This window comes from Raphanus sativus, chromosome 8 (genome assembly GCF_000801105.2).
Source record: "Raphanus sativus cultivar WK10039 chromosome 8, ASM80110v3, whole genome shotgun sequence".
Taxonomy (NCBI): Eukaryota; Viridiplantae; Streptophyta; class Magnoliopsida; order Brassicales; family Brassicaceae; genus Raphanus; species Raphanus sativus.
The window spans coordinates 11,924,587-11,951,296 of NC_079518.1; the positions used below are offsets into that span (position 1 = coordinate 11,924,587).

At 31.6% G+C, this 26,710-nt stretch overlaps 2 protein-coding genes and 2 long non-coding RNA genes across 6 annotated transcripts; 2 read left to right on the plus strand and 2 right to left on the minus strand.

The window, feature by feature from the left end:
• Positions 1 to 1,371: 1,371 nt before the first annotated feature.
• Positions 1,372 to 6,131, minus strand: LOC108837223 (uncharacterized). 3 transcript variants are annotated; one of them, XR_008937915.1, is made up of 9 exons: positions 4,402 to 6,128; positions 4,173 to 4,277; positions 3,562 to 4,098; positions 2,634 to 3,473; positions 2,331 to 2,457; positions 2,178 to 2,249; positions 1,904 to 2,010; positions 1,689 to 1,815; positions 1,381 to 1,507 (listed from the first exon to the last, which is right to left on the minus strand). It is a non-coding gene; the product is annotated as an uncharacterized LOC108837223 (long non-coding RNA). The 3 variants fall into 3 exon arrangements; XR_008937916.1 differs by having other exon boundaries at positions 1,382 to 1,507; positions 2,331 to 3,473; positions 4,402 to 4,595; positions 5,839 to 6,131; XR_008937914.1 differs by having other exon boundaries at positions 1,372 to 1,507; positions 2,331 to 3,473; positions 4,402 to 6,129.
• An 8,644-nt stretch (positions 6,132 to 14,775) lies between these two features.
• On the minus strand, positions 14,776 to 16,275 carry LOC108837108 (uncharacterized). The gene is made up of 5 exons (XR_001947270.2): positions 15,911 to 16,275; positions 15,674 to 15,825; positions 15,408 to 15,580; positions 15,160 to 15,285; positions 14,776 to 15,028 (listed from the first exon to the last, which is right to left on the minus strand). It is a non-coding gene; the product is annotated as an uncharacterized LOC108837108 (long non-coding RNA).
• Positions 16,276 to 20,568: 4,293 nt separating this feature from the next.
• LOC108809489 (peptide methionine sulfoxide reductase B9-like) lies at positions 20,569 to 21,633 on the plus strand. The gene is made up of 3 exons (XM_018581625.2): positions 20,569 to 20,776; positions 21,011 to 21,167; positions 21,279 to 21,633. The coding sequence occupies exons 1-3, from the start codon at positions 20,658 to 20,660 to the stop codon at positions 21,435 to 21,437; spliced, it is 435 nt and encodes a 144-aa protein (XP_018437127.2). The 5' UTR covers positions 20,569 to 20,657; the 3' UTR covers positions 21,438 to 21,633.
• Positions 21,634 to 24,574: 2,941 nt separating this feature from the next.
• On the plus strand, positions 24,575 to 25,974 carry LOC130498876 (metacaspase-4-like). The gene is made up of 2 exons (XM_056992588.1): positions 24,575 to 24,991; positions 25,479 to 25,974. Exons 1-2 carry the CDS (start codon positions 24,976 to 24,978, stop codon positions 25,829 to 25,831), a joined length of 369 nt encoding a protein of 122 aa, XP_056848568.1. The 5' UTR covers positions 24,575 to 24,975; the 3' UTR covers positions 25,832 to 25,974.
• The last annotated feature ends 736 nt before the right edge of the window (positions 25,975 to 26,710 follow it).

The window sequence follows — 26,710 nt, forward strand, 5'->3', positions numbered from 1 at the left end:
GAGCACCTGAGGAAGTCATTTCGTAACGTGGATTGCAGAGATAACTCACCATAGACGACCTCTATATATAGGAGGCTCGAGAAGGCGTTACAGCGTTTCTTCGGCTGAGAATGTGTGTTCGAAGAGATCGAGTTAGCAATGGTTACGCCAGAAGATGAAGCATCCTGCGACGAATGATCTGGAAGAAGACATAACCCTAACAATTACCAAGCCTATACGAAACCCACGAAGAAAAAAAAAGAAACCAATTATATGTTGCTTACCATGCCGAGTTACACGAAACCCACTAAAACTGTACATAGTTCACAAATTTAAACTTACTCGTTTAAAAATAAATAAATTTAGAAGTGGAACCCACATACCTGCTGACGTGGCTTCATGAGAAATGAGTAAACTGTGGCATTTGTTCATGTTTTTAAAGTGTATTAATTTTTATTTATTGTTAAATACTCCTTCTGTTTCACAATAGATGAAGTTTTAGGAAGTTTTGATGTTTCAAAATACATGATGTTCTCAACTTTCAATGTTACTTTTTACTTTATTAAAAACTGTGTAACCAATCATACTTAACAGTGTCTTTTGTAATTGGCTAAATAGTTTTAAATTTATATTTCAATCACACTTTTTAAAATAAATAACAAATTTCTTAATAATTGTGCATAGCCTAAAACTTCAACTATTTTGGAACAGAGGGAATATGTTTAAAGACTAAACAAAAACACGTTATCATTTTAATTCTTGTATGCATTTGATCATATTTGTTTATACGGTAGCTGAAATGAGGACATAACATTTTTAGATTGTTTAAGTCTTTTTGATCAAAACATGAAATCATCACTAAAGCAAGTATCAAATTAGACTTGTTTTTAAAATAGGTTTGATGATTGAAATATAATATTTTTAAATAGTTGAATTTAAAAACTAAGATGAAGTTAAATGTTTGCAAATTATTAGTTTGTTTTTGAAAATATTATACACAGTCTGCATATGTGTTTTATTCTTCTTTTTTTTTGAAAAAAGTATATGTTTTATACAACTTGCATCCAACAATCCATAAACATTCTCTTTATTACCAAAAATATGATAAATTTGAAGAAAATAATCTAACAGTTTATTTTGCTTCAACAATAAGTGACTGCCATGAGTGTGAAAACATAAGCATATATAGAGGGTCAAACATTTTGTTTTCTAAAATCTAAATAATTTACTGATTTGGATTCAATCAAATCTTTTTACTGGTTTGTCTTTCAAAGAAATTTTCCAACGACTCTCATCATTACATTTAGCGACAATGAGTATATGAGAATTTAAACCTTTACTGCAAGTAAAAAGATTTGATGAGAGTCGTTGGAAAATTTCTTATCTCAACGTGGTCAACACAACTTTTAAATCCAAAGTTGAGACTTCTCGGTTTCAAAAACAAAATGGAGACTTATCTCAATGTGGTCAACACAACTTTTAAACAAAGAGTGCGAGGTTATTCTCTCCTTTTTGCCCACTGGATCACCTGCAAAACAGAGTAAATAAAGAATCGTTAATGCATCCAAATAGAAAGAGAGATAGGGATAAAACATAGAAATGTTATTATAATATAACACCTTCTTAACATGGCTCAAGCTTCATCTGTAATGCTAGATCAGAACTTGAAAACATAAAAAAATATTATTAGTATGAAGATTGGTTCTTACGTTTCTTATTGGAGAATTTGGCTGTAAATCTTCTCTTACAACTGTTGTTGTTGCTCTGTTGCTGGACATCTCCAAAAGCCATCTTAACAATGCTTTGCAAATTTTTTTTTTTTCAGGATCTGTGTGTCTGAAAATCAAAACAGAAAACACAAGAAAACTTGAGCACGTGAGATTTCAATACATTTCCAGAATCTATGACATTATCTACTAATTACCTTGGCTTGAACAAATCCATCACTCGAGGGGAATTGTGCGTCTGAGAATCTAGGCATGTTCTTGGTAAGAAAATAGTATCATGACGGAAGTCTTTGCTCTGAGCAAGCTATTGCGTAAAGAAACTGCGTTAATGACTCTCCCGGTTGAATCACATATACATACGTACATACATACATACATACATATATACACAGAAATGCAACACACTATTGATACAGAACATTAATAGCAAGATTGTATTATCGCAGCTCCAAAGATCATATTTTCTTTTACCTATGTGGATAAAGCAGCATCATGGTTTTACTCCACCCTGGGATTTATAGTAGCCAGCTTCATAGAAAAGAACTGAAAAAACAAACCATATGTTTCAGATCTTAAGAAGAGTTTAAATCCAATTTTCAATCCTATCTTAAGAAGAGTTTATACCTCGACTTGTCTCTGAAACATATTCGATGATTTTATCAAGCATTACCGCTTTCCCTGTTATCCGGTTGCAACCAGGAACCATATCCTGAAGTAAAGTCATCCTCTTGCTGATATATTTTCCTTTTGCCTGATAACCAAATACAAACATCAACACTGTAAAGTTGAACAGAAAAAATGGACAAAAAAATAAACATGTTTCTCGAAGGTATGAGTTTTCTTTCAGTGAGCCTGTGTCAACTTGTTTCATGACCCCTTCTAGCTCTAACATAAATGAAATCTTGTGGGGGCCTCAGGAGGGTTTACATCGTCCTTATTGTCACATTTGCCATCACACTTCTCTATTAAGTTTTTTACTGCTGCAAGCTTAATCATGTTTGCTTCTATTGGATCCAACAATCTCTCCTAAAACCTGATCAAAAACCCCAAATCAACATCTCAAGAGAATATACTGCAGTAAACTAAAACTCATACTCTTATACATAGGGTTAACGAATCCATAAAGAAGAACAAATTCTTATAGTCAGAGGAAAGATAGAGAGAGAGATTTTGACATAAAAAACTTTTGAAGTGGAAGCTGTATGAGACAACGAATCTGGAGACTCCTTGTTATTATCAGCTGGGATCAACTTTATCTCACTACAAGAATTTACTTAAATAGCTACCGATTATTTTGTAGCTATCACATACAATCTGTAGCTAAAATCAGCTCAGCTACATATAGCAACAAATTAACTATTTGGCCTCAGAGCCGGTGCTAAACTCGATTCGCAGCCATTTTGTAGCTATTTAGCAATGAACTAGCAATAACTGTTTCTGTAGCCAATATCAACAATATAGCTACAACTTATTATATTGCTTTATATAGCTACAGACCATTTGTAGCCAAATTATAAGTTAAATAATGAATTTAAAATATAATTTATTTAAAATTATAATTAATTCTCAAAATGAAAAAATGAAAATTAATTTAATTTCAAACATAATTGAACAAACATTAACTTGTTTAATACTAAATGCTAACATTGTAAAAACTAAATACAAAAAGATCTACAAACACTGTAATTTTTGTTGAAAACCCAGCTTCTCCAAAGCTTTAAATTGGTCATCTTGTCCGTGATGGTGATCCGTTTAGAAATCATAGAGCTGCAGTTTAGAACTTCATTAGTTTGGAAGAACAAAAATTTACTGAGCGGTAAAATCTTTAGACGAATTAAATTCAACGAGGATTTACCTATGAACAAATCAATGAAAAATATGAGTACAAGGCCAGGATAGCCTCTGTTTCTTTTACAAAAACAAATCATGAACAAAACACTAGCTGCATCTCGTCCACTGAATCCCCCGCTTACTATGCCACCGAACTGCTGCCTTATCAAATCAGATGCCGCTTGGCATGAAGAGCAAAGAATTGCAGGTCTTGGTTGGACAGTGCAATCACAAAACAGGGTCTCCTCTTACTCTGTTCCTGCTCACCATGTGAGTTCACCACTAGCAGCAGAAGCTCTGGCCTTAAGAGAAGCTCTAGAAAAATGCAAGGAACTCGGTCTCTCAAGGGTTAGATGCGAATCGGACTCGGCAGTACTGATCAAGGCTCTCAAAACGGAATCATCATTGACCGGTCTCTATGGGATCTTAGTCGACATTCTCTCTTTAGCATCTTCTTTTGAATGTATTTCTTTCCATTGGATTTCTCGTGTGAGAAATGTTGAAGCTGATAAGCTAGCAAAGCAGATCTTGTCTGTTGAACTGGCCTTAATGGCTACACCTACTTCAGTTTGATCTTTTAATATAAATGTGTTTCAAAAAAAAAAAAAAACACTAGCTGTGCAGATAAAATCTTACACATAAGCTCTACGACTGATGTGCAGCACGAGAGTAACGACAGAGAGGAGAGTTTTACCAAAGATCTCAACATCTTTCATAATCTCCCCAAAGCTAAATCAAAGACTGCGATTAGAAAATAAACACAAACTTAAATGTAGAAACAAACACAGCAAATCTGGTGTTTGAATAACTCTGAGTTCCTTCTAAACCACAGACAGGCATTAGAAATCAAGAACGAAACTGGTACCTGAAACTAAGCTGAGGAACTTCTCTAACTGAGTGAGAGCAGTTAACTCCAAATCCTGAAACGCACACAGAGCTTCCATCTTCAACCAAAGTATGAAACGCATATAGAGCTTCTATCCAGAAATCTCTCAGTTTCTTGACAACGAAATCCTTAAAATTGAAGAGATGCTCCAAGCCCTCTCCCCCTCCTCCCACCTCATAACACATAAACCATTACACAAAGAACCAAATTGTAACACAAAGAGTATTAACAAGAACCCCAATATAAACTAGCTACTATAATAAGGCTATAACACAGAGCAAGATAATTAAGACCAGAGACAAGTTAAATCAGAACAAGATAAACAAGATATTGAAGACCAGATACAAAGAACCATTACACATAGAACAAGATAAATCAAATACCAGAGAGGATATTATAAGTCAGATATTCAACACCCTAAGAGAGAAACCCTAGCTGAGAATATCAGCAGAGATAATCGATTGTGTGTAACAGAAAAAGAGACTCAAGACAGGAACTCTAGACACAGAAACAGATACTCAAGACAAATCAAAATCCTAAAAAAGAACTAAGACAAGAGATTTAACTCGGCTGTCCATGTACGACGATGATTGAAGGTTTGTCCGGTGGAAGCCATGAAGAAACTGACCCTCAAACACAACGGAGGAGAGATCGAGACGAAGAGACTAAGACTACCTCCATTGGTTAGAGACCCTTAGGGGTTCTAATGAATAAATTAGTAATTGATTTTGTGATTTGAATAGTTTAGAACCTATGTTAGTCTAATTAAATTTCTCCTTGTCCAATGGAGAACCTTAAATTTTTTTTATAACAACAATAAAAAACTACCCTCTACTGATTTCAACAAAAGATACAAAATATACATCAGAACACCACAAAAGCAAGAAGATACAATAAGCAAGCGAGACAAGAAGTGAAACGATCAGGAAACAAAAGACCATATTATAATGACAAGCAGACACAACTCTTTCTACTTTATATCGATCATGAATGGTGGAACACAAGCAGACACAAGTCTAACAAGACAGTGATCTCGGGTTTGTCTGCATTGGTGCCAAATCAAAAGTAGACTCACTTCTACTGTAAAACGAGACTGTGAGTGAATACAAGCAGACTTTCCAACATACAAAGCAAGACAGTGAACATAAGCAAACCATCACAATGTTTAACCAGCAAAAGAGAAACATACTTTAACCATTACAGACTCGTACACAAAGCATTAAAACAAACAGAGCGAGAAAGAAAATAAAAATTAAAACCTTGGTTTAAAATGGAACTAAATTTCGAAACTATCACAGAGCCTTAACAAATTTTAATCTTCTTGTGAAGCCCAAAACAATCCGATCAAGCAGAAGCAAAGATAGTGCTTTTCATACAGGTTATTAATTCTGTAAATAGGAAGTTAAGCTAACAAACCTTCTCCTCTTGGTCGTCTCCCTGACTTCGCCTCTCTCATGGAAGCTTTTACATGGTTGAGCTTCTTCGGACCTTATGAAAATCGCGACTTCTCCCTCGAGATGAAAATCTCCGACATCGCAATCTCCATGGCGATCTCCTTGATAACAACCACGTTCCATCTACACGACCGAAAACGATCCCCACCCGACGTCCCGATCGATTTCTCAGATCAAAAAGAAAAACAAAGAAAGAAGACGAAGAGACGAAGAAGAGGAAGAGAGAGAAGGCAAAAGAAAAAAGAATAGCCAATAATAAAACGACACGTATGAGGTTTTTAACAATTCTACTTCCTCTTAATAAGACAGCGGTTCTCTCTAATTAGGGGTGGGCGTTCAGGTACCCGTTCGGGTTTGGATCGGGTATTTCGGATTTTCGGATATTTCGGTATATGAGTATAATACCCGTTCGGGTATTTCTGAACTTTGGATCGGATTCGGGTATTTTTAGTTCCGGTTCGGTTATTTCGGATCGGGTTCGGATATTTAGATTTTAAAAGAAATAAAAATAAAATTTTCTTTTTAAAAGTTTTTTATATTTAAAAATATAGATTTTACTTAACTGGTTTTTTTTTTATAGATTGAATGATTAATAGATTTGGAGATAACATTTCCAAAATAAAAATATTAATTTGGCTATTATTTTTAAACTTTGGATGTAACTTTGGTTAATACATGAAATAAAAAGTTTAACATGCATTTTAAATGAATATCAAATTATTTTTTCCATAGTTATATATATACTATATGATTTTAAAGTATGTTTAACATCAATATAAATATTTTAAATAAAATGAGAAATGTAAACTAGAAATATAAGAGTAAGTATACACATGTTCGGTTATTTTCAGATATCCATTCTTGTTCAGGTATTACTCGTTCGGGTTCGGATATCCAATCTCTCCTAACTTAATACCCGTTCGGGTATTTTACTACTTCGGCTCGAATTTCGGTTCAGGTTTTCGGGTCGGGTTCGGGTGCCACTATCAGGATATGGGATAAAGTGCCGACCCCTATCTCTAATTTTAGCATTTTTGATTTATTTTTTTTTTGCTTTTTTCCTTTAGAACCCATCTTTGGAATTGCCGATGGAGGTAGTCTAAAGATTTGATTGGTACCACTTACGTAATCGCATAATGGCAGAAAAACGTGAAACCGCAAAAAAATTTACCAATAAAAAAAAATATATGAAATACAGAGTAAAATGCCATTCCGCAGATGTTGAGTTTTTACTTAAACTTTTTCGAGTAAACTTGCAAAGGAAAACGCCATTTAAATCCTAAACTTATCAAAATAAGCCAAAAAACCTCAACTTTCGGGTAAGCCAAAAAAATCTCAAACTTTTAAAAAGTTTTCACAATAATCTCCAACTTATGTTGACTCACCAAAATTTATTTGTACTTGGCCTCCAAACTAGACACTAATATCAATTCATTATATCACTATACAAAGAGTTTATTATTTATGGAATAAGACACCCAAATTCCTCTCTTCTCTTCTATTATTTACTCAAAATACGTTATCACCACGAAGCTCTAGCAAGCCAATAGATATAAATTTTTCTACAGTTTTAGTTTATTTATATTTCTTCTTCAAATTATGTTTATTATCAATTCATGGTTTGTAAAAATGAATTCATATACAATATGAGCTTAGGAGTTTTAGTCGATAATATTGATCTACCCTTGTTTTAAAGAAAGAAAATCGTTTGATTTAAAGAGATTTTGTCGATACTTATAAGCTAATGCTTAATATGATTATACTTTACCCTCGCATGTACTTTCTTTACACCTTTACGCAATTGTTCTTGTTTCAATAATTATTTTAGTTATACGGCTTAATATAAATCATTTGATTTATGTTCGTTCTTGTTTCAATAATTATTTTCTTTACACTCGATGTCACATCTTTTATTCACATGTATACGGCTTCATATAATTATTTCAAGTTGCATAAAGGATCATGACTTTCATCTATATTATTAAAGTTGAAGTACACAATTGGATTGTTTGAAAACAAATATAGTAGAATAAATGAGATATATTTGGAAACACGGATAGTAGAAATGTATACTTTCTTTTATTTACATATTTAGTCATTGTATTTTCAATAAATAATAACAAATGAAAATTATTTAGAAACATAAATAACATATTTAATACTTCTTTTTATTTAAATATTTAGTCCTTGTTTTAAAAATAAAATAAACAACTTTCTTTCTATATTTCTTTTTATTTACAATTCTATCACTAAATTTACAATTCTTTATGCTGAAAATAAAACACAAATTGAAATATAAATTGTATATTATATAAAACAATTTTTAAAACGGTATTATTATCTTATTTAGATTAGTCAAATATAAAAAAAAATTCAAGAGTTCAATTTAAAAAAAAAAAAAAATCATAAATTAATAATTCATAGAAAACTAATGCAAAAATTAAAATTTTGAAACATGGATAAAAGTAAGAAGAAAAAAGTAATGGCTTATGTTATTAATAAAAATTGAAAATCCATTATATTAGTTTTAAAATATACAAAATGGACTAATCTGATTACCTAAAAACATTGTTTTGTCTAAAATAATCATAAAATAAAATTTAAATTTTATATAAATATTTCCAATCAAAATAATAATTTAAAGTTGATTTATATCAAAAATTGATTTAAAATATGCAAAAATTATTTTTACTAAAATATATTTTAATAACCATTATTAAAAAATGTTTTCAATATATATAAAAAAATACAACAGAATATTAATTCATATACCAACGTAAATTATAGTTTTTATATTTCACATTAGAGTTTAAGAATATAATATATGTGATTATTTATAAACTTGTACATATAAAATACTATTAATTAATATGATTATTTATATATTATTTATATGATGAACCAATACAATTAATTATATGATGACATATATATGATACATAATAGTGATTAGAACTAGGCGTTCAGATATCAATTCCAGTTCGTTTCGGATCTGTTTGGGTTTAGAATTTCTGGGGTCAAAGATTTCAGCCACATTCATATATTTCTAAATTTCAGTTTGAATTATGACTAGGGCTGGGCGTTCAGGTATCCATTCGGATTCGTTTCAGATCTGTTTGGGTTTTGGGTTTCTAGGGTCAAAGAAATCAGCCCCATTCAGATATTTCTAAATTTCAGTTCGAATTATATTCAGATTTTTGCAGGTTCAGTTCGGATTCGGATAACCATTTAATTTTTTTTAATTCATTATATATTTTGAATTTCTTAAAATCTATAATAAAATAATATATTGTATATAAATCTGAATAACATATGTTAGAATACCTAAACTTAACATATAAATTGGTTTGGTTTAAATTTTGGATCAAAAATCAATAATTATTTTATTATTTTTGAGTGTACTTCCACTATGTTAGATATTTATATTTGATTATTTTATATATTTTAAAGTATTTAAACCAACCTAAAAGTATCATATATATTCTGGATATTTTTATATACATTACAACTAAAAAATTAATATATATATAAGTATATAAATCTTTTCGGATATATTTTGATATCCAAAATATTTCGGTTTGAATTGGTTATGGCTTCGGTTGTCTAAATATCAAAATTTTAAATGATTTGGATATTTAATCAATTTTGGTTCGGATTTGGTATTACTCTTTCGGATCGTGATCGGTTCGGTTCTTCAGATTTTAATTTTTTATCCAGCTTTGATATTGACATGAAAAATAAATAATAATATATTTTTGAAATATACACCGGCACGGGCGTACATGTCAAAATCTAGTAAATTAATTAAGTTGTGAAACTGTCTTGCCCTTAATTCTATTGGTAGCATTAATATTAATTAATATTAAAATGGCTGCGTCCGTTCTTGCGTATAAAAGTCATCCGTATCCCCTAAACTATACTTGAAAAGTGATTTGTACATGTGTCATCACTACAATTACTCTCAACAAAAAATGATGACATGGCTTGAAAGAAATATGACATGGCATCGATCTAATTGTGACATGTACAATTTTCTATATTAAGATTTATGTTTTGGTAATATTTCTTAAATATGGTAATGGTAATGACTATTTTTTCTATATACATATTCATATTTTTGGCAAAGTTTCATAATATAGTAATAACTAATAAGTTTTATATCAAAAATATTATTTTTCTACAAGTATCCATTTTGGTAAGATTTTAGACATATGGTAATGCTAATAACTTTTCTATATTTATTTAAATAATATAATTATATATATAAATAATAATTACAAATTTGATTTTTTATCAATTTATGAATCATATTTTTATTATCAAAATAATGTAGTTATAATTATATATTTATCAACTTATATATGTTATTCATATTAATGTATATATTTATTAGAACTAATTAAAATAAAAGTTAACTGAATAAAATATAATATGAAAAAATAACTCTATAAATTTTAATTATTATTATTACAATTTAATAAAATAAAATTAAAAAGTTAAAGTAAACTTGAATAAATCAAAATAGAAAAATTTCATTATGGTTTTACTTTTTAATTAATAAAATTTAAATTTAACTACTGAAAATTGAAAATTTGTTTGTGTAAAAATATTTTTAAAATTTTTATATCTGCGCATGGCGCAGGAAAACTCCTAGTAATTAATATTTCATAGTTTCATCTTTACAGCTGTGACTTAGATTAAATCATGTTTAAATCATGTTTACTATCTTATCTTATTTCATCTTTACGGCTGCATACCATATTTTGCACATTAACACATATAGATTGTTAATTAATTATTAAGAAGACGTGTAGGTTGTTATTTTATTAAACACGTTTTGTGGAGCTACGATTATTATTATTTTTATTTCTCTTAGTTAAACTAGAATAAAATTCCTCTATATATCAAAAGAGAAGCCACTTTGCCAGATGACATTCATACATAATTTCATAGAAGAATTTTCTTAATCTTATTGGTTTATTTTTTAGAATTTTTTTAATCATCGACAACACTAAAAAGGAAAGTAACACTAAATACTAACCTTATTATATATTACTTGCGCAAGAATATTAATTAATACATGTATTAATAAATTTCCTTATTACAAACACGGTAAACCATCCACTCTTAATATCATATTGATTACATTTATTATTGCGATTTAACGATTTGTATCTAATTAGGTTGTTTGTTTTTATTAACTTACTTTACTAATATTGATTATTTGTGCAAGTTAAAATCATATCATATGCATATCATTTTATGACAATACAAATTTAATATATTTCTTTAAACGATTTCATTATTTATTGTATCAATATTACCTTGGCGTCATTAATATGAGAACATTCACTTTATATATATAGATATGAATCTCGAGGTCTTAAAACACAAACATTCTTCTCTTTTTATCGTACAATGACAATGGTGCGAGCCTCCAAAAACATTGTTTGACTTGGAACTTCTGCAGACGGATCATGAAGTTCAGAGACGTCAAATCCCTTGCGATTTTGTTCTCTTTGAAGAGGTAAGCTTCACAATTCTACTAATTCTTATTAGCTTTTCTCTTGTATAATGTGAAACGAAGGGTGAATGTTTATTTTGAGCTTTTGAAGGATTTTAGCTTGTGTTCCCACATTATCACTAGCACTCATTGAAGCTGACCCTGAGCTAATATTTCGTTTGTAAGTTTTTTCATTTTAGCTTCAAGTATCAAACAAAGTGCAAATACGTTAGTTTGACGTAATGTTCTCTTTAGACTCTGTTTTTAATGAACTCATTGTTTCTCATATAACACAATTCTCGGCAACCGTGGACAGATGAGGTGACTGCAAACTCGCGGGATACAAGTTGCTCACTCGTCATGAAAATCCAATACTGCTCACTTGTTCTGAATTCATTGATGTTGTAGTAATCCCGTAAGTCTTTTGTACATACTATGGAGTGATAAAGGAGATTTTGGTCATCGACTATCACATGTTCAAAGTGCCACTCTTTAGATGCAACTGGCAAACACGGTGAATGGTGTGAAGGAAGAAGATGGCTTCACTCTTGTTAACCTTCATATGAACCAAGCAGCCTATTTGAAAGATCCATTCATTCTACCTTCTCAAGCAAAACATGTTTTCTACTCTAGGGAGGATGAGGTGACTGCAAACTCGCGGGATACAAGTTGCTCACTCGTCATGAAAATCCAATACTGCTCACTTGTTCTGAATTCATTGATGCTGTAGTAATCCCGTAAGTCTTTTGTACATACTATGGAGTGATAAAGGAGATTTTGGTCATCGACTATCACATGTTCAAAGTGCCACTCTTTAGATGCAACTGGCAAACACGGCGAATGGTGTGAAGGAAGAAGATGGCTTCACTCTTGTTAACCTTCATATGAACCAAGCAGCCTATTTAAAAGATCCATTCATTCTACCTTCTCAAGCAAAACATGTTTTCTACTCTAGGGAGGATGATGCTTCAAATTGGTATGTTGTTATGAGAGACCACCTAGAGGTTATCATGAGTTGGAAACAGAAGAGGATTTAGGTGGTGCTCTTTTACCTGTCCAAGAAGTTGATGATATGGGTGATGAAGCTTCGGATGATGATAGTGTTTATCAGGGCCGTCTCAAACTTTTCAGAGACCCTGTTCAAAAAAAAAAAAGACCTTTTTTTAATAATCTAAAATAGTTTTGATTTTTTTACAAAATATCATTATAATATAAAATAAATACATTAATTCTATTATTTATAATCTAAATAACATCAGTTTCTAATTTTAATGTAAAATCACTGATCAAATCATTAAATTTCATTATTTAGATTTTTTAATGCAAAATCATAGATCAAATCATCAAATTTGATCATTATTCTAATTTTTTTTAGTATTTTTTTATGTTTATTATATCCACAATCAGAAATCATAATCTATAAATATAATAAAATAACAAAATCTGAATAATAAGCTATATACTCTTGATTGGACAAGTCACTATTTTTGTTGTCAACAGAAGTTGTATGTTAGCTTTATTTTTTTTTGTTTGCTATTTATAATTAAAATTGATGAAAAAAATATTTTGTCCTCCATATTTTTAATCACTAATTGATATTTTTTTCCTAAACATAATCAACTAGAATATTAACTTTCTATACTACCATTGAATATTCAAACACACATCACAACTATTTATTACTTTCCAAATATATATAATTGATATAAATATTAATTACTTCCTAGTTTACTGTCTTTTTAGTTGGTTATATAAACAAAAAAATATAATTTACGTTTATTGGTTATAAATACGAAACTAAAGTCAAATATAGTCATTCTGATTTTTTTATAAAAATATGATTTAAATTTATAACTATTAGTAAGATAAAATAAAAAGATATGGACTCTCTAAAATTTTGGACCCTGTTCGACCGCTCCACTTGCACGTGTTAAAAGACGGCTCTGGTGTTTATGTTAGGGATGATTGTGAGGGTTTATTAGTGGTAGATTGATAGGTTGTATGCACTTGTGTGATAGTTTGTATGAATGTGATAATGTTGTGTTATGGGATTTAAATAATTATATTGTTTTTTGGATTTTTAATAATTTAAATTGTTTTTATTTCATATTTCCAAATTAATTATTAAAAAAAACAATTCACTAATTATCATTAATTAGTTTTCGGATAATTAAAAAACTAACTAATAACACGAAACATTAGCTATCTTTGCTACTGAGAAAAATCAAATTATCAGGTTCTAATAACATTTGTTAAATGTTATTATAAATATTAACAATTGTAAACACAAAAGCGCTATTGTTATAAACTTAATAATAGCACAACCGAAAACCGCTATTAAAAAGGTCGGACCTATTATAACGGACGATGTCAGAGCGTCCAAGAAAACACTATTAAAAATGAATCATAGCGCTTTTCGTCCGCTATTACTACCCATATTTCTTAGTGATACATAAACAATTCATAAAACAAGTTTTTGGCTTTGTACGCCTCATCCATATCTAAATCTATTAAACCCCAAACGTAAATTTTTATTATATACTCCCTTTGTTTTTAAATAATACATGTTTTGAGATTTTCACACTTTTTAATAAAACATATTAAAATTTACTTATTAGTGCATAGTTTTTTGTTATTTTATATTTCCTATATTTCTAAACCAATAAAATTTCAAGAAATGCAATTAATGTTTTTGAAATTCACAATTATTCATAATTAGTTGACAAAAATTACATTGAAAATATGAAAAATACATCTTTTTGAAACAAAAAAAATTTCTAAAACATACATCTTTAAAAAACAGAGGGAGTAAAAAATATTCTCATTATATACAGTACTAGGATCGGCCCGCCCTACGGGCGGGAAATTATAATAAAAACTATTTTATTATGTCAAATAGTGTTTATATTCTTGTTTAAAAACTAAATCTAAGTTCGTTGCACAAAAAGAAAAAACTAAATCTAAGTTTCTTTTGGTAGCAAAAACTAAATCTAAGTTAGCACTTAGTGTTTTGAATAATGTTTATCTTCTTGTTTAAAAACTAATTTTAAGTTAGCAATTACTTACTGTTTTGACCAAGAAATAATACTTAGATTGATGATATAAGATAATTCTATTTGTCATAGTTTTTAATGGTGTGGTGTTTTGTATCTAGTCGTTCAATAATGTTGTGATTTGTTTAAAATGACGAAGCTATTATTAGAGTAAGCCAAGAACATAAATTGATATATAGTTATTAAAAACAATAGTACTTTTTCTGGCGGACCTTTTGGTGCAAGACAAAACATGATAGGGAAGCAATATAATGATTCCAGTGAAAATGGTGCTCAAATAACAAAACTACTGCTGTGACAAAAAAAAAAGGAATTCGGGAAAACTTTCTTCTCTTTGGCAGTGAGGAGCAGAAAATATATATCCGATTCATACATGCTTAGAGAAATCATATACAAATGCTACAGTCCAGACGGTATTCTAAAGATGATGTTGAATTCCCCGAGTCAAGAACACGTACCACACAAACATTTTCTTATAGAGAATATCACCACTCTCATGGTCACATATATTCTCATGGAAACTACGCATTATACTGAAATAATAGCTGAAAAAGAAGTTCTTTGTAAGGTCCACCATACACAGGAGCTTCTTGTACCTGTTTATCAACATATGGAAAACACCAGATAAAGAAACGTGGCGTTAGATGACTTCAGTTCATACATAGCAACGTCCAAGGGTGAAATAAATAAAAAAGGGCATAATATAGTAAAAGGTAGAACAAAACACCTCTCTTGAATTTGCAATGTTGGAAAGCACGCAAGAATTACGCAAAGAAATTATCTCACTCTTCGACACTTCATAGACCCTGTGACCACATGTAGTATGGTCCCCAAAACTTAGTGAACCCTGAGACTGCATAAATGGGGAGCACAAAAAAAAACAAAATTGTGAGATCACGCTGTAAAAGTAAAAATACTGTGGGTTTCAGTGAACATAACCGACACAATACCAGTGATGCCATAACAGAGACTGACCAGTTTGAGGCTGCATGTGGCCTTGTTGTCTTCGTGTATCCGTTTAAGCAACTCGTAGCATTCTTTTTTGGTATAGGCAGTGGAATCCTCAGAGTAATCTCAGATGCATCAAAACGGTCTATCTTTAGTACTCTATACACTCTATTACCATTCCAACCAATCATATAGAAATTCTGAAAAGAAAAAAAATGATATCATCATGTATTCATGTTAGCTACAAATTAACCAAGCGATTCAAAACGTGAAAGGTGGAAGTAGTATGGTACCGATTGAGTTTCAAAGAGTTTAAATTCTTGCATAGAGGCTTGAAGGGATGATGATGATGATCCCGAGGAGGAGGAGGTGGATCCTCCCTCTCCATTGATAGCGATGAGGTTATCAACTAAATTTCCAAAAATACAGAGCACAAAACTTGTCTCTGTGGGAAAAAGAAAAGATTTTGAATTCATAAGCAAATCCAAAAAAAAATCAAAAGATGCTTATAAGAGATCAAAGGACGTTACTTGTTTTTTCCACTCAATACACGAATCTCTTGAACCCTGGAAACACAAAAAGGGAAGATTCTCATCTAGTGAGATTTCTTCTTCTTCCGATGCTCATGAAACGAAACAAATGCGAGATTTGTTAACGGGGATTACAGGGAGGCATATAAATAGACACCCGATCGATCAAGGGAGATAAGAATGCCAAAATTTTTAAATTGTTAGACGACGGACCGAAGAATTGAAGAGCCATCAGTAGAGATCATAAATCGATCCGTTACAGGAGAAACGAAGAAGATCGATAGTCGTCATCGCCATCACTCAGAGAAACGAAGATGGAAGTAGGGTGCCGTAAACAAAAAAAAATCCACAATTATTGGACAAATACACAACAAACTAAAGCCCAATACGATTTTCGATTAAATGAAATGCGGAGTATCATCCGCACGGGACACATGTCACAACGTCAGAGCTCGAATTTCTTAGGTGGAATCCTAGGTGTCAGCTGGAGAGATACATCCTTCTTTTATATAAATAGATTTTCAAAAAGCTATAGTATTCATAATTAATTAGCAAAAAAAAACTGTAACCATTTATGACTAATTAAAATCCTTTTGACTACAACCAATCTATAGCTAATGTGTAGTTATATAGGTACGAATTACCTATGAACATAATCCATAGCTGAACGGCTACAGATCGCTACAAAATAGCAATAAATTTGGTTATTTTGTGTTTTGTTGCCATCTGTCACCATTTACGTTGCTAATAAATGTGGCTACAAAATTTCTGTCACCAGTCCTTAACTATTGTAAAGAATTCTTGTAGTGTCTTCCTTGAGTTTGGTTTCAATGTCTGAAGCCATTCTACATGAAAAAAGTTTCAAGGGTTATGAGGATTTCTGAGGATGAAGTTAATAGGACGGAGGTTTACCATTTTATAGCTGAAGATCTACTGATTTTCATTTAAATCATAATCTGATAATTAACTACGTAACAAAATTTTAATGGGACAAACTAAAGTTAAATGCATATTATTTTACCAATTCTTTCTAAAATAAATAAAGACATCAAACTCATTCACAATGTATCGTTATTCTAAGAGAATTATGTTAATTTCCCACTATTAAAATGGCAGGATCACTCTTTTCTGATTTCCAACCACTCTTTTGGCATATTTCTGACCACTACACATTTAATTATTTTATAAAATTATTAGCCTAGTTGAGTTATAATTATCTGAAATACAGAATATATTCACATGTCATTTGTCTTTTTAGTTTTAAGCTCTTAACTAAAAGATGCAGTGAGTTTTTTTATTCTGACTTCAAAATTACTAAAATTGGAAATTTCAGGACTTCTAAAATTATCAACACAAAAGTTCGTGTTTCCAAACCATAAACCTAGTTTCGGAACCAAACGTTGATGATAGATGTAAACATGTTAACCATCTCTCCCGAGGAAGAGCAAATTTGATAACAAAGACTCATCTTCCTTGCACATAATTTTAATTTTCCTCAATCAAATTAATTATTCACATCGGAGATTTCACATAACAAACTGCTAACATACTTCCACTATTTTAGTTTTTTTCTTCTAAGAATGTAAATATCATTTTAAGAAATCAAACAAACCCTTCAAACAAAAGATAAACAAAGAAAGCAAACCCTCCACCAATACAAAGAAAGAAGTATTAATTATATTTTGGTAAGAATTTTTTTATTTTATTTTAGTAGAATAGTTGGGTTCCACTTTGCAACTTGCTATCACTACCACTATGGATCTCATATTTTTTTATTTATTACTCCCTCTGTTTCATAATAAGTGTCACTCTGAGCTTATTTTCTTGTTACACAAAGAGTGTCACTTTACAATTCCAATGTAAATTATACTAATTTTCAGCTGAAAATTAATTGCAAACTGCATTGATTTTATAAATAATTTTATTTATCTAAAATATTATTGGTCAAAAATGTATAATTAATTACAACTTACATATATTTCAACAACTTTCTTAATATGTGTGAAAAATGTCACAACGACATTCTTTAAGAAACGGAGGGAGTATGATTATTATGTTAGGTACGATCTATTACATGATAAAATCGTGTATGCGGAATATATAGTGAGAAGTAACTAATACATGAACCTAATGATAAATTCAGTTAACATTAATGGTAAACTCACATCAGTTGAAATGACGAAAGTTCGAGTTTTTTTCCTTTTTTTCTTATATACATCAATGAAAATAATATTACAAATGGTTTAGAGTCCCAAGAAAGGTAAAGAAACTTAAGAACTAAATCATGTAAACAGTTATATCCTAAAACTTTCTGATTAACTACCGCAAAAAAACGGATAGAAAAATAATCCGAGAAAGCAAATGTAGGTGGTCCAACCGTGTACGGTCGAGACATTACATCATGGTCTCCTGATAACAACGTTCTATGGAGACTCTTAGGAAACCAACAAGGCATCATGAAACGAACACAATGAATTCCTAAAGAAATGAAAACCTTGATCCGGACTATGCGAGAGCAGGCTGAAGAATCAGCTGCAACACGTCACAATGCAGCTCTGCCAAGGTCCATTAAAACGCAGCCACTAGAGCCAGAGGAGCCAAGTGACACAATATACTGATTAAATTCTACTAATGTTTTGCATGAATAAAAGTAAATGAATTAACTAAACTACGAGAATCCAAACACAATAAACTACTCAAAGAAATGAATTAACTATCTAGTACAATAAGTATTCAACAAAATTAATTACTATGAATATGAATAAATTTGTAATAGTATATCATTAAACTAATATTAATTTTCTTACTTTTCATTTATTAGATGTGGTTTGTTCAACAGAAAATCAAAAAAGTGGTAAGAGTTCAATCAAGCATTTTATGCGTTAAGCTGAAAATCACTGCTTGCGTAGCACCTAGCACCTTGAACATTAGTATATACTTGATTTTAACTAGTCTACTTAAAATTTCTAGTTCCTGTCTGTCGATTAGATCTAGCTCTTCACTCAAAAAAAGAAAGATCTAGCTCTATGTCTGAGTTGTGACCTAGTTATTTTATATTATCTTTTCTTAGTCGTTTATTTCTTAGGAATATTTTAGTTCATGTCTGTTCATTTGATTTGGTTACCTATATCAACAAAATTAATTTATTTTTCCTGTCATATATCCGTTTACCAGTCTAGAGTTAAGCATGTTTGAATTGGAATAGTGGAAATACGTCGTGTGACATATCGAAAAGTGACTTGTGATACCGTGCGAGTGAAACCAAAGCACGAGGAAATGTCAGGTGGTGATTGCATGGTCAGTAAACAATGATTTCGAGTCTTAGAAAATTACGGATTGGAACGGGATGAGACCCATGGACCGAGAGAACGAACGTTGGTGGCCCATTAGCCGTAGACAGTCGGGAAGTTATAAGTGTCAAAGCTGGTTAGCCATCTCAGTTCTGACCCGAGAGGCGTCTTAAGACCTGTCGTGAGACGCAATGAGAATTGCGTTCTTTGAGAAGGGCGGATTGTAACATCCCGAGTTGTGATATATGAAAATGCTTAAGAAGATTAATTTGGCTACTTATGCTACCAAAGTTGACTTACATTTTCTGTCATACATCCGTTTAGAACTTTAAACTTAACCGTGTTTGAGCTGGAGTAGTGGAAAAATGGTGGCCTATCGGGAAGTGATTTTCGATACCGTGCAAGTGAGGTCAAAGCACGGAGAAAAGTTAAGTGGTGATTGCAAGGCCAATAAATAATGATTTCGAACTTTGAAAAATTTACGGACCGATCGCTGGAACGGGATGAGACCCATAGACCAAAAAGCGGACGTGAGTGGCCCAACCGCATCATGAAACGAACCCAATGAATTCATAAAGAAATGAAGACCTTGATCCGGACTGTGCCAGAGCACTCCTGATGACGACGTTCTAGGGAGACTCTTAGGAAACCAACAAGGCATCATGAAACGAATCCAATGAATTCCTAAAGAAATGAAGACCTTGATCCGGACTGTGCCAGAGCAGGCTGAAGAATCAGCTGCAACATGTCACAATGCAGCTCTGTCAAGCCAAGGTCGAATGCAGCCACTAGAGCCAGAAGAGCCAAGTGACACAATCTACTGATTAAAGTCTATTAATTTTTTGCATGAATAAAAGTAAATGAATTAACTAAACTACGAGAATCCAAACATAATAAACTACTCATAGAAATGAATTAACTATCTAGTTCAATAAGTATTCAACAAAATTAATTACTATGAATATGAATAAATCTGTAATAGTATATCATGCAACTAATATTAATTTTTTTACTTTTCATTTATTAGATGTTGTTCGTTCAACAGAAAATCAAAAAAAGTGGTAAGAGTTCAATCAAGAATTTTATGCGTTAAGCTGAAAATCACTGCTTGCGTACCACCTAGCACTTTGAACATTAGTATATATTTGTTTTTAACTAGTCTAATTAAAATTTCTCGTTCCTGTCTGTCGATTAGATCTAGCTCTTTACCCAAAAAAAAAGAAAGATCTAGCTCTATGTCTGAGTTGTGACCTAATTATTTTATACTTATCTTTTCTTAGTTGTTTATTTCTTAGGAATATTTTAGTCTCTTCTAGACCCAGAATAAGAAGATGTTTTCTGTATATATACCCCAACCCCTTTGTAGTTCTACTTACTCAAATATCAATTTTCCCTTTTCTCGGAAGACATCAGAACACACGACCATCTCTCTGTCGTCTTAAAAGCCTCTTCTTACCATGGCAACGACAGCAATATTGGCAGCTCCATCAACTGGATCTGTACAAAAACCTGATGATGAGTGGCGTGCCGTACTGTCTCCTGAACAATTTAGAGTTCTCAGGGAAAAGGGCACAGAGTAAGCAAGCTCTACAAACTTTTTAAAACTTTCACTGCGTGTTTCTGAAAACTACTATGATTACCCTAATGTTCTAGTGGTATCTCGATACTAGTCTGAGTTTTGGTCCAAGACTTATCGGACGAACAAATAGTCACTGTAACATGTTATTATGTGTCCGGCTCAATAAATACTCCAGAAAATACCATTAAATAAATGGGACTCCTTATTAATTTAATGATTTTTTTTGTTTAGAGCCCGATTCAAAGGAGAATATAATAAACTGTACGACGAAGGAACATATGCCTGTGCTGGCTGTGCAACTCCTCTTTATAAGTCCACCACCAAGTTCGACTCTGGCTGTGGCTGGCCTGCCTTTTTCGACGCTATTCCCGGTGCCATTAAACAAACTGTACGTAACTTATTAATACGGTCTTTATGATTTTGCATCTATGTTACATATATGTAAAAAGAAGCTAGATCTGTTGTAACAAAAAAAAATATTTTCTTATATATCCATCAGCTGGAGCCAGATGGGAGAAGAGTTGAGATCACATGCGCAAAATGTGATGGACATTTAGGTCATGTTTTCAAAGGAGAAGGTTTCCCCACGCCTAAAGATGAGCGTCACTGCGTCAACAGTGTTTCTCTTAAGTTTAATTCTTCCGAAACTTCCTCCTGATAAATCGATGTATATCGATCCATTTATTGTTTGGACCAATTCACCTCTTTAAGGAGAATTCAAAAATCGAGTCTGTTGTTTCAAGAATAATTTGTTTTTCCTGCTAAAATTTGGTGTGTTTCAAGAATAAATTGTACTAAACTTTCCTTTGTCGAGTATTGATGAAGCTTTTTGGTTAATAATACGGACTTATATATGCTTAAACCCACATAATAATACAGTATTAATATAAAGCACTAAGATAAATGTCATGGTCACTAAAGCAAAAAAGTTACTAGGATTTATGCTTCCAATCTTATATAATAAAGTTGGTTTTTTTTTTCTCTTTGGGGGTTTCAATGCCATGTGACACACTCTTTTTAATAACTTTTTTTTAATTTATATTTAATAGGTTTTAATGTTAATTATGAAAGACACATTGGATTTTTAAAATTTTCCTCATAAGAACCCAAACATTTATAACAGTGTTTTGAACCCGAACCAGAGCTACTGTTGAATCGGTAAACTCTCCGACCCAATATAAATCGAATTTAAGTTTTGTGAAAAAGCCAAAATTTAAAACCCAAATTAAAACCTCACAGAAACCCAAAACCCGATACCGGTTGCACCACTGGTTGAACCAATATATAATTTTTTTTTTTAGTTTTAGTTATATTTTAAATTCTGTTTTATATTCTAAATTTCCAATTATCTTATATAATAAAGTTCAGTTTTTTTCCTCCCTAGGAGAAAACCCAATGTCATTTGAAACTCTTTTTTAATAATTAAAATATTTTCTTAAATTATATTTAATAGGTTTTAATGTTAATTATGAAAGACATTGGGTTTTTAAACTTTTCCTCATAAAAGTCCAAGCGTTTATAACAGTGTTTTGAACCCGAACCGGAACCACTGCTGAACCGGTAAACTCCACGATCCAATATAAATCTTGTTTGAGTTTTGTGAAAAAAACCCAAAATTTAAAATCCCAATTTAAAACCTCAAAAACTCACTAAAACCCAAAATTCAATACCGGTTACACCACTGGTTGAATCAATAGATAATTTTTATTTTTTTTAGTTTTTAGTTATGTTTTAAATTATGTTTTATATTATAAATTTCCAATTATAAAGTTAGATTTTTTTCAGTTTTATTACCGTCTTCCTATTCTTCTACACTACAATTTACGTTTACAAGGAAGGTGAGTAAGCGTGATCGTGCTCGACCCGCACATCCGTAAAACAAACTCAAAGACGATCAAGCTTATTATTCCTCTACATTATAATTTACGTTTGCAAGAAAAATGAGTAAGTTATTTTTTATTTAACTTAGTTTATAACAAGTCATTACATTTTTAATTTACAGATCAAAAAGAATAAGATCATATGATCATGTGGATTACAAAACATGTTTTGAATTGTTGAAGAACAAGAACATGGTAAGCTGTTGGTAAGTTTTAAAATTTAGAGAAAATAAAAATTAGTTGATGTGATTTGGTGTTAATTTATTTTTGTTATTGACAATTTACTAATATGATGTTTTAATTTTGGTTTATTTTGCATTGGAAGTTTAATTTATTATTCACATTCGACATAAATATTTGTGAATTATATGTCTTGATTTTTTTAGATGTCATAACTCTTATATTACAAACTTTTTAAATAGTCTAGACTATTTCTTAATATTTTGTATGTCAAATGAAGTTAAAAATATAGAAACCAATGTTAAGTATTTTCTAAATGTTTTAAGCATAAAATAGATAAATATCCAAACTATTATTTTATGTTTAGAAAACATTTCAAAATATTAACTATTATATAAAATTTTCATAGCTAATATATTATTATATAATAAAATTAATTCATTATTAACATGCGGTTCATCAACGGTTGGTCCAATAACTCATTGATCCGGTCAATTCAGCGACCTGGTCAATCGTCAGATTCAGTGTCTCGGTTGGGTTTCAAAATCACGGTTTATAGGTTTTCTTTATATTTGATTTGACTATAGAGAATAGAGCCTCTATGATTCTCCATAGTCAACGATCTGTATCACTTTCATAAATTCGACCCACATGATCCGTATGACCGAAAATCTTAAACCCGCATCCACCCCGCCAAAACCTGTGGATAAACCGTCTTACTCGCGGGTAATAATAATTATATTAAAAACTAATTATTTTAATTATATATTAATATTTTAATTATATATTAATACTTTAATTATATATTAATTATTTTAATTATATATTAATTATTAAAAATAATATTAAAATAATACGGGTCGGCGGGTACCCGCGACTCATATTTGGCTGACCCGCACCCGCCCCGCTTAAACTAATCTTAACCACACCCGCACTCGCAGTTCGAAAATTTTAAACCGATCGATCCGCACCCATTCTACGGCGGGTCAGATGGGGCGGAGCCTCCGGGATTTGAATTAAATTCTCAGCTCCATTAACCACTATCAAAAAGATCAGAAAATATCATTTTTATACATATTTTCATTTCATATTTTTAGAATATTTTATTTACTAAGATCATATATAAATTATAAATTCATGTAAAAATACAACATATGAACCCGGCGCGTAGCGCCGGAATACCACTAGTATCATATATATTTTTCTTATGAAAACGAAGCTGCTGGAACAATAACCTCAAACTCAAAAGTTCTTTTGGAATAATAACAAGTTCTACAACTTTAGACGTTTTTGCAGTTTAAACTGATTTTAGACGATCAATTGAAATTATGTGCAACATATATTTCATCTTAACATTTATTTTAGTCATTTCACGCAATAAGATCTTATTATATTTTTTTTGACATCGAAAGCTCCATATTTTATTAAGTAATGACCAAGAGGTTGGCCTCATGAACCATCCAACTTAGAAGCATAATGTTTACATGGGAAAAAGTGACACCTCGAAATCGAGCTTCTTTTGTAAGGTGATCAGTTCGAAAGTTCAGTGAACGGGGAATAAAAGATATGGAGCAGAAAATAAACATAGAACGAATAAGATGAAATGGGGATATTAATAGGAAGACAATACTTTGTTCTATAGTATGGATGACAACAAATTTCAGGCTGTACGTAAACTTATTATTAAGTCCTTTATGATTTTTCACCTATGTTTCGTATATGTATAAGAGCAACATTATCGCGGTATGTTATACCTCGTCCTTAACATTATGCAATTAAAATGAAAATCAAAAAGAGTGAATTAAGCGTGGGACGTCCCTTAGTTAAGAAACGTTGGCGGACGTCCTTAACACACACGTGTCGCGCTGGGAATGGCCGACGATTTCTAAGCCAAATCTCGTCTTTCATTTCGTGTCTGTGAACTCGCGGCATGTTGCTCCAAGGCAATCGACACCGACGACTCCTATACCAAACCCACGGGCAAAGAACATCCGCAAGGCGCTCTCGAATCTCGTCGGATCGGCTGATTCAGAGGATGTTCTCGTCGTTCATTACAGTGGACATGGTACGAGGTTGCCGGCTGAGACAGGGGAGGATGATGACACTGGTTATGATGAATGTATTGTCCCTTGCGACATGAATCTGATTACTGGTGAGTCAATGATGTTGCTCTGTTTTTTTCAATTGATGTGGAGATGATGATGGTGTTGCTCTCTTTTGTTAGTGAAACCGTTGATGTTGCTCTTTTTTGTGATAAGAGGATCTGTTTAGATTATAGTAGTTGACGTTATAATTTTGGATCTGATTGGGTAATAATGATAAAGAAGATGACTTTTGGTGTAAAAGTTCTCATCTTTGAATCTTTGATCGTGTCGCTATGTTTTTAATTGATGAGGAGATGATGATGTTGCTCTGTTTTGTTAGTGAAACCGATGATGTTGCTCTGTTTTGTGATGGAAGATCTGCTTAGATTATAGTAGTAGAAGTTCTAATTTTGAATCTGATCGGGTAATAATGATAAAGAAGATGACTTTTGGTGAAAAAGTTTTCATCTTTGATTGTGTTTTTTTTTTGAGATTGGTCATGTAAAGGAGCTTGCGTGATGAGATTCTTGGTGTTGCTGTTATGTTGTTTTGCAGATAATGACTTCAGGGATCTTGTGGACAGAGTTCCACAGGGTAGTAGGATGACGATCATTTCAGACTCTTGTCACAGTGGTGGCTTGATCGATGAAGCCAAGGAGCAGATTGGTGAGAGTCATAAGAAAGACGAGGAGGAGGAGGAAGAGAAAGAGGAAGAGTCTTCTTCGAGATTTGGTTTCAGGAAGTTCTTGCGGAGCAAGGTGGAAAGCACGATTAGAGAGAACAAGAAGGAGGAAGACGAGGCTGATGAAGTGGAGACCAAGGAGATGGAGTTGGAAGACGGAGAGATGATCCTTGCCAAAGCCAAGTCTCTGCCTCTGCAGACCTTATCCTCAAGAAGCAGATGCTGATGTTGTGATTGACATCCTCTACATTTGTCCCTAACATTTACTTAAGGACCACTCAAAATCCCAGCAATAATCTAAATGTTTTGAGACTGTCCCTAACATTTGTCCTTAACACCACAATAATATAAAAATAAGCTAAAGACCAACAATTTGGTAATAGCAATAATGTTGCTCTAAAGAAGCTAGATTTGTTGTAACAAAAGAAATATTTGCTTATATATCTATCAGCTGGAGCCAGATGGGAGAAGAGTTGAGATCACATGCGCAAAACGTGATGAGTAATTTTTGGGTTCATTCTCTAAGATGAACCCGTAAGTTCACCCACCAATAGGAATTCACTATTTTATATTTAATATCTTTTAAAAAAGGAAATAAAATAATAGTAGTCGCAAAAAAAGTTTTATATTTAAAATACCGTCTGCAAAACACTAAACCCTAAATCCTAAATCATAAACCCTTAATCCTTGGTAAACCGTAAATCCTTGGATAAATCCTAAATCTTTGGATTTAAAAAAAAATTATATTTTTAACACAATCAGCAAAACACTAAACCCTAATTTCTAAATACTAAACCCTAAATACTAAACCCTAAACCCTAAACCCTTGGGTAAACTCTAAACTCGTGGATAAATCCTAAACCCTATGAATTAGAATTTATCCAAGTGTTTGGATTTAGAATTTTTTTTTTGTTTAGGATGATTTTCTTGATTTCTATGAATTAGGATTCTTCTTAAACAACTGACTCCTTAGTAACTAGAGCTTGATCTTCACATCCGTGCGAGTGTTTATTTTTATTTTTTTATAAATAAATATTTATTTGTATAAGTGACATATATTTTAAAATTTATTCATTTAAATAAAATTTCTAACCACAATAGTTAA

Excerpts from the sequence above, each read along its gene's own strand:
- LOC108809489 (XM_018581625.2), top strand. The coding sequence starts at position 20,658 with ATGGCAACGACAGCAATATTGGCAGCTCCATCAACTGGATCTGTACAA. Across the intron at positions 20,777-21,010 it reads CTCAGGGAAAAGGGCACAGA|AGCCCGATTCAAAGGAGAAT; the intron begins GTAAGCAAGCTC and ends TTTTTTGTTTAG. Across the intron at positions 21,168-21,278 it reads CCGGTGCCATTAAACAAACT|CTGGAGCCAGATGGGAGAAG; the intron begins GTACGTAACTTA and ends TATATCCATCAG.